Source organism: Equus caballus, chromosome 7 (assembly GCF_041296265.1).
Source record: "Equus caballus isolate H_3958 breed thoroughbred chromosome 7, TB-T2T, whole genome shotgun sequence".
In the NCBI taxonomy this organism is placed as follows: domain Eukaryota; kingdom Metazoa; phylum Chordata; class Mammalia; order Perissodactyla; family Equidae; genus Equus; species Equus caballus.
The window spans coordinates 53,162,054-53,171,022 of NC_091690.1; the positions used below are offsets into that span (position 1 = coordinate 53,162,054).

The 8,969-nt window shown below is 41.0% G+C and overlaps 1 protein-coding gene across 1 annotated transcript; it reads left to right on the forward strand.

Annotated features, from left to right (window-relative positions):
- Positions 1-1,241: 1,241 nt before the first annotated feature.
- Positions 1,242-2,180, forward strand: OR7D4J (olfactory receptor family 7 subfamily D member 4J). The gene is given in 1 exon segment (NM_001391828.1): positions 1,242-2,180. A coding segment is annotated over 1 exon segment (939 nt).
- Positions 2,181-8,969: the final 6,789 nt, after the last annotated feature.

Sequence of the window (8,969 nt, forward strand, 5' to 3'; positions counted from 1 at the left end):
TTTATACTTTTTATCAAATCAATAATTTTTTACCATTAATTGCACTGATTGTTAATATAACATCCCCACTTCTCAGTGTGTACACATGAGCACACATCTCAAACATGCATTGTATTTTATTTTCATGATTGTGTGATTTTTTCCCCCTCCTCTTATCTATGTAGTCCACACCTTTTCCCTCTTTTTGGAAGAATCCACCTGGCAGGCAGTCTCTGAAAGGGGTCGCCATAGGGATGTTTATTAATTAGTGCTGCCAGAGGTAACAAACCTGTTGTGTTTATAATGACTAGAATTCCATCCTTGATGGCTGCCCCAGTTATGGGAAATTTAATAAATGATAGCCCTACGAGATAGATTTATTGTGATGTTAAGAACAGAGGCTGACATTTATCAAGTGTGCACTGTATGTCACAGGAATCACAAGAAAAATTACACGCATCATCTAATTTAATTCACTCATCAGTCTTACAATGTAGGGAATATTTGCTACTCCCACTGTAGAGGTGAGGAATCTGCAGCTGAGAGAGAGAAAACAGCTTTCTGAAGGTCACACAGATAGTAAGTTAGTCGAGCAAAGTCCTATTTTAGGAAATCTGACTTTAGACCCTATTTTCTAAATCAAAGTCTATACTGTACTTTCGGAGAGTTACATGTCAAAAATAATTGTCATAAAAGGAACAGATTAATAATGATAATAATAGCTATCATTTATTGAGATCATTCTGTATACAAAGGTATTTCTACACCTCACAAAGAGTGTAATAGCAGTAACCACATATTTAGAAGTAAAAAGAGAAGGCACTTGACTGTTAACTGTGACATCAGTAGGAAGCATCAAGTGGTAAAATTAAGGTTGTTTAAGATGAGAATCCATATCTTAGTAATCATTATAGAGCTCTTTGAGTGCAGGATGTATGGAGATTCAAGAAAAGATATCAAATGCCTGCAATTATTTTGAGAGGGTCATACCATAGAAGAAATGTCTTTATGACTATGGATTCAAATAGAATTAGAACCAATGAGTTCGAGATAAACAGAGTTTTCTGCTAAATTTTAAAAGGCTAAAAAATTACACTTAAAATGGAAATGGGTATCACTTGACTAAGTGAATCACTGTCATTGGAAAGACTCAACAGAGAGTAAGTTTGTTCACCTAAAGGGGAATGAAGAGGTGCTGACTAGCTGAGGCACCGGCTGGATGTGCATTGAACGTTGCTTTTGCCTCCTTACATGCCAGCCACATGGAAGCAGGAAACCACACACAACTATCAGAATTCATCCTCTTGGGTCTCTCAGAGGATCCTGAACTGCAGCCTCTCCTCTTTGGAGTGTTCCTGTTCATGTACCTGCTCACCGTTCTTGGGAACCTGTTCATCATCCTGGCCATCACCTCTGACTCCCACCTCCACACCCCCATGTATTTCTTCCTCTCCAACCTGTCCTTTGTGGACATCTGCTTCATCTCCACCATTGTCCCGAAGATGCTAGTGAACATCCAGGCGCAGAGCAGAGTCATTTCCTACAAAGGATGTCTCACACAAGTATATTTTTTTATGCTTTTTTCTGTAATGGACGATTTCCTTCTGACTGTGATGGCCTATGACCGGTTTGTGGCCATCTGCCACCCCCTGCACTACATGGTCATCATGAACCCCCGCCTCTGTGGCCTCCTGGTTCTGATGTGCTGGTTCACCATTTTCTGGGTCTCCCTGCTTCATATTTTACTGATGAGACAGCTGACCTTCTGTATAGGCACTGAAATTCCACATTTCTTCTGTGAATTTGCTCAGGTTCTCCAATTAGCCTGCTCTGACACCCTCATCAATAACATCATCATGTATGTGGCCACTGCTCTGATCGGTGTGTTTCCTCTCACTGGGATCCTTTTTTCTTACACCAAAATTGTCTCCTCCTTAATGAGGATATCATCTGCAGGGGGAAAATATAAAGCATTTTCCACCTGTGGGTCTCATCTCTCTACGGTCTTCTTGTTCTATGGGACAAGCTTGGGGGTCTACCTCAGTTCTGCCGTGACCCATTCTTCCCACAGAAGCTCGATCGCCTCAGTGATGTACACCGTGGTCACCCCCATGCTGAACCCCTTCATCTACAGCCTGAGGAACAAGGATGTGAAGGGGGCCCTGGGAAGGCTCCTGAGTCGAGCATCCTCTTCTCTGTGATAGGCCACTGGCCTCAGAACTCATTGCACACAGTCGGCCCCAAAGGCAAACATTGTGAATTTCATCGCCAGGTTCTTTTTCTCCCCTAGAAGACATGCTTGATTTCTTAAATTCCCAAAACACCCATGATTTCACTTTTACTTATTTGTAATAGTTTCTTGTCAACAACTCCTTCAGTAATTCCTTTCTGAGTTTTCCGCTTATGTGCTGTCATGTTTGGTCAGCTGTCTTGTAGCCATTCTTAAGATTTCTAACTTTAGATCAAAAGCATTTCTCATGTCCAATGCAGACATGGTTTCCCACAAAATTATCCTCTCAAATGTTCATGTTCTTCACCTTCATTTGGTTGTGTCCTTTTTTCTTCCAGAAGAAATGCAATGAAAATCATACAGTAGTCACAACAAAGGGCTTACCTCTCAGGGCTCTGCTTGCTTCTGCACATGTATGACTTTATTTCATCTTGAAAACATTTCTTCTAGATGTTTTCTCTCATTTGCCCCACTTTTCAGAAGAAGAGACTGAGCTTGAGTTGGAATCTAACCTGGCAATCTGACACTCACTTTGCTATCCTTCTCTTCATGAGAACGGTGATGTGATTTTCAACTTGAAAGTAGGAATGTAAATTTGAAAGCTGGTTTGTTCAGATGATTCATAGTAATATACCACCTAGAATAACTCTGAGATGTTGTTTCATTCCTTGTGATCCTTCTTTCCATCCTTTCTTTCTTCTTAACTTCCTTCCATTCGTTCTTATTCCCATCCTTTCTTCCTTTCTTATTTTATTCCTCCTTTCTTCTATTCAACCTCCCTCCTTCCCTCCATTCCTCGTTTCCTTCCTTTCTTCCTTCCTTTTTTGCTATCCTCCTCCTTCTTTCATTTGACCTTTATTTCTCATCATTGCAGTTTTGAGACACACCCTCTAAGATCCTAAAATGTGCAGTAACGAGCGTAATAGAATCAATGTTTTTTTTATAAGGTTTTTTTCCCCTGAAAAAACTTTCTGGAGGTGCCATCAGGAATCATACTTACACACATGTGGCAAGTTTTCAGAAATTACTCACCTTTTGGGAAGAATGTTGACAGAATTGAGTCTGCAGTGAAGGATGGAGTCATAGATGCTGTCAACATTCGCCCCACAATCCCTGGCATATTCTCCCCTTCTCCATTGCATGACTGCCAATGGTTGGCACCAGTTGGAACCTACTTTGCCCATTCTGTGGTGCTACAAGTGACAAGTAATCATGCCCCATCAGAGCCAGCCCTGAGGGAGAGGTGTGGGGTTTGTCATGTTTTCTACCGTTTAACTGCGATAATGATGAGGGTTGGATTTTCTACCATTTCCAGAATTTCCCCACAGGATGCAAACTCTGCTCAATCACAGTGGTAGCTGACCGAATGCAAGCTTATTGGATGTATTTTCTTCCCTGATTCCCTTCTCCTCTCTTTCATCCATGTTCCCTGCTCCTTCCAATAAAATGCTTGCAAATGACTCCTTGGCTCAGTGTCTGCATCTCTGGGAACGAAAACAAACACAGGTGATAAAGACTGTGAAGTATCAGGACAATAACATGAAAGGATTTATGGACTTTGAGAGAGAAAAAAGTAAGTAATTATTGGAGACATAGTAAGGACTGAAAAATTGCCCCCAAATTATAATTTATTAGAAGTGAAAGACTTATGTGATGTGGCTTTAATTCACTTTGATTCCATTAAAATTAATCCAATGTGAATTTATTGTCGACTGTGTACAGATTGAGAAGGCATCAGAGAGATACAAATGATTGCAATACACAGTGGTGAGCGTAATAATATCGGTGTTTCTTAGCTCCTGTGGAAAACAAAGGTAAAGGTTTTCAATTCACTTTAAGTAATTCCAGGAAAAAAATCTTTAGACGTTTACTTTTTAATATTTTTATTGTCATAATTTACACACATTTAATTCATCCATTGATAATGTAAATTCAATGATTTTAGTAAATTTAGAGTTATGTGATCATTACCACAATCCAGCTTTAGAATATGTCTATCACCTGAGAAAGTAATCTTGTGCCCATATACAGTTAATTTCTGTACCCACCTCAGCCCTAGGAAACCGCTCATCACTTTCTGTCTCTATAAATTTGCCTTTTTGGACATTTTATATAAATGGAAACATGCAATATGTAGTCTTTTCTATCTGGCTTCTTGTACTTACCAACGTTTTTGGAGCTCATCCACGTGGAAGGATGTATCAATATTAAGTCCGTTTTAATTGCAGGATAGTATTCTATTGTATGTAAATACCACATTTTTCTTACCCATTTACCAGTGGATGGACATCTGGATAGTTTCAGTTTGGGGTTATTATAAATAACGCTGCTGTGAACATTTGTGCATGTGTTTCTGCATTGACCTGCATTTTCATTTCTCTTGGGTAGATATCTTGGAGTTCAATTACTCAGTTTTACGGTAAATTTAAGCTTAACTTTTTAAGAAACTTCCAAACTATTTTCCAAAGTGGTTGCCCCAGTTTACATTCTCACCAGGAAAGCATGAAAGTTTCAGTTTTTCCACATCTTGACAAACCCTTGGTATTCAGGAAAAACTTCTAATAGGGGAATATGCTTGAATGTTGAAGAACAAATAATGAGTAGAAATTTAACTACACAGGGGTTTAGGTGACATTCAAAAGTGAGGCCTATCAGGAAGATATCTGGAGCATATGGCCGAGATATTAGAAACAAGGTTGGATATATAGATGGAAGACAGACAATTGAGAGTCTAGTTTTATACTAAGGATTTTATAAGCAATTGCACATCAAGGCCATGATGTAATCATACGTATAATATGCATACTTGAGGATTGTCCTGAGTGGGAGAAATTGAAGGCAGAGGGAACAGTTAGGAGGCTGTGGAAATGGTCCAGGGTGAGATGATGGAGATCTGATCTAAAATGGTAGCAGTGAGGGGCTGGCCCAGTGGCATAGTGGTTAGGTTTCTGTGCTTTGCTTTGGTGGCCTGGGGTTCGCAGGTTCAGATCCCAGGTATGGATATAGGGCTGCTCGTCAAGCCATGCTGTGGCGGTATCCCACTAATAAAATAGAAGAATTTGGCACAGATGTTAGCTCAGTGACAATCTTCCTCACACAAATAAAAACAAAACAGTAGCAATGAGATGAGTATATCTTGGAAGAAAGATGTGTTAGTTCCATTGCTGGTGTAACAATTTACTCTAAGTCTAGTGGCTTAAAAGGACACAAATTTATTTTCTTACAGCTCCAGAGTTCAGAAAACATGTGTCACCAGGGATGCTTTTCTTCTGGAGACTCTAGAGGAGAATCTATTTCTTTGTCTTTTCTAAACTCTAGAGGCACCTTGCATTCATTGGATCATGGTCCCTTCCTCCATCTTCAATGTCAACAGTGTAGCATCTTTAATACTTTCTCTAACCCTCCTGCCTTCCTTTTATAGGGATGCCTGTGATCACATTAACCCCACCCAGATTTAGGATAATCTCTCCATCTCAAGATTCTAGACTTAATCACATCTGCAAGTTCCTTTTGCCATCTAAGGTAACATATTCACAGTTTCAAACATCTTTGGGAGGCTATTATTTAACTTGCCACAAGAGATGTGTGTGAGGTAGAATTTGGCAACAATTGATTGACAAAGCCTTGAGCTGAGAAAGTGGAGCGTCTGTCACGGCATTCCATGTGGTTTTTACTGGGCAGGATCATATCATGGTCTTGACTCATGTAAAGATAAGGTTGCACCAGACAGGTCTGCTTTGGTGGCAAGTGATAGAAGAGAACTTCCTGATTCATCTGAACACAGTTGAGCAAAGGCTCAACTGGACACTGGACACAGGGGCTCAAATACAATGAAGATTTCCATTCAGATTATCAGCTTTGTTTTCTCACACTAGCTACCTCCACATGGAAAGAGACTCAAAAAAACCAGCTCTCACACCTCACGGTTTTGTTACTAAAGAGGGACTGGATTTACTTTAGCTCCTCGTGTGTGAAAAAAATATCAGAAATGGATTCTAATTGACAGGATAATGATCTCTTCCAACCCTGGATCAATCGACCACGGTCAGGAGACAAGGTTACTGGCAGTCCCTTCAGAACCACAGATGTAGATTCAATTTAGTGAACCTATTTTTACTGAGTATTAACTATGTGTCAGTCATTATTTTAGGCTAAACTCCAAAGGATAAAGAGAATCAGGGCGTAGGGAGGGCAGGATGTCATGTTATAGAGGATGGTCTTAATAAACCTCATTGAGATAGTTATACTTGTGAAGACAGTGAATGACTGAGGTGAGTGCATACCTGGGGAAAGAGTGCCCCAGGCAGAGGGAAAGGTTACTAGAGAGACCCTAAGGTGGGAGGTGGCTTAGGGGGAATGTTGCAGCAGCAAACAGAGTGAGGGGAGCATAGCAGAAGAGGAAGAGGTGTCAGGGGCTGATCCAGTGAGGCTCTCTCTGCCATCGAAGGACTTCTGCTTTCATTTGCTCTGAGTGGCAAGGGGAGTCATTGTAGAGTTTTGAGCACGCACATGCCATGATTAGAATTTTAAAAGGTCATTCTGGCTTCTGTGTTGAGAACGGATTGTAGGGTGTGAGGAAGGCTGCTTGGAGCTGACTGCAGCAAGCCGTGAGATACAGGGGACTAGGACCCAGTGGAGACAGAAGTTTAAGAGTTGAGAAGTGGTTAGTTTGGCTATATTTGCAAGGTATAGCCAAGATGATCTTTTGTCATCCAGAATATGGATGTGAGAGAAAAGAAATAAGAATGACTCCAGGAGCTTAAAAAACTGAAAGAATGGGGGGGCTAGCCCTGTGGCCGAGTGGTTAAGTTCGCCCGCTCTGCTGCAGGCGGCCCAGTGTTTCGTTGGTTCGAATCCTGGGCGTGGACATGGCACCGCTCATCAAACCACGCTGAGGCAGCGTCCCACATACCACAACTCGAAGGACCCACAACAAAGAATATACAACTCTGTACCAGGGGGGCTTTGGGGAGAAAAAGGGAAAAAAACAAAAACAAAAACAAAAAAAATACTGAAAGAATGGAATTGCATTCACTGAGACAGGGAGGGCTGTGGATGGAACAAATTTCACAAGGAAAAGGAACGTCAGAAGTTCAAATTTTGAAAGGTCAAAATTGAGATAACTCAAATGGATAAATACTATATGATTCCACTCATATGAGATGGCTAGAGGAGTCAAACTCATTGAGAATGAAAGTTGAATGGTGGGTCTCAGGAAGAAGGAGAGGAGTAGTTAGTGTTTAATGAGGACCCAGCTTCAGTTTGAGAAAATGAAAAAGTTCTGGAGGTAGGTGATGGTGATGGTTGCTTATCAATGTGAAGGTACTTAATGCTAAGTAACAGAACTGTACACTTAAGAACGGTTAAAGAGGTACATTCTATGTTACATAAATTTAACCACAATAAATAGGATCAAGTAGCACAAAATAATGGAGAAAAGTTGTGAGATTTCTTTCAGATAATATTTTCAATATCATTATAAAGTAACAGGTAATGGCTGGGATTTTTTAGACAAAAATTTTAACACTAGCCCTCAAAAGTCTTTACCAGGATTTCTAATCCATGACAATATTGATATTTTGGTCTATATAATTATTTGTTGTGAGGGGTTTTCCTGTGTATGGTGAGATTTTAAACAGATCCCTGTCATCTACTCACTAGATGCCAGCACTGAATTCTGATAACCAGAAATGTCTCCAGACATTGCCAGTTGTCCTGTAGTGGGCAAAATCAACTTGACTGGGAACAACTGGAATACGACAATTCCATGGGTGCCAGAGTTGATGGTGTTAACTTTCACAGTATAAGGACAACTGGAAGACCAATATTTTAGGGAGAATAAAGTATCAGTTGAATTTTGGAAAGTTTGAGGTGAGGGGCAAAGAGAACACCCCATTGGTGCTATTCTCTCATAGGTCAAATGTATTGATGTGGCGATCATCAGTCTGCATAGGTGGCAGCACAAATGATGCGGGGTCAGTAAGCCGAAGAGTTGAAAGAAAGATTTCTTGGACTCTCAAGGTCTGGCAGTAGTGCTCTTTTATCTGGAGAACAGTGTGGAATAGCAATGGGGAGAGGACCCTTGGGCAGTAAAGTGCTGCTGAAGCATGGGGACCGGACCTATGGACAGTAAGAGCTTCTGCTGCATGGGGACAGGACCCACAGTCAGGAGGAGCTGCTGCATGGGGACAGGACCTATGGGCAGTCAGAGCTGCTGCAAACATAGGTTGAAGGTAGGGCTAAATTTAAGGCATAGGTATGTGAGTTATGTCTTTACAAGACAAAGGAAAGAATGTGTAAAAAAGTCCTTAAAATGGTATCAGTGCAGGTGGGGTCTGGTTGTTGGGTCGTCAGATAACTTTAGATCAGAATCAGACCTTATTAAGTCAGGACATCATATGCTTCCCAGAGGATGTTGGTGGTGGGGGGAGTCAGCTACATGAGGTTACCAGACAAACACGATAAAGACTTAAGTCCTTGCCATCCCCATTAAGAGTTTCTAGAGATAAGGTCATCCCCACTTCCTACTGGTGCAGAGAGGGAGACACCCCTACAGATGGAGACTTCCTTCACAAATGCAAATGTCTCTCATCGAAGGGCAAGCAAATTCCACTCCTCAGAGCCTTGTTCCAGTCTGCAGTTTTGAGAAGTAACCAGTCTAAAATAACCTTATCACAAACACAGAAAGGGAGAAGTTCCTATTGAGAGAGTTGAGAGTTAGGAAGAGAAGCTGATGCTTGGCTGAATCCTACCCATGATC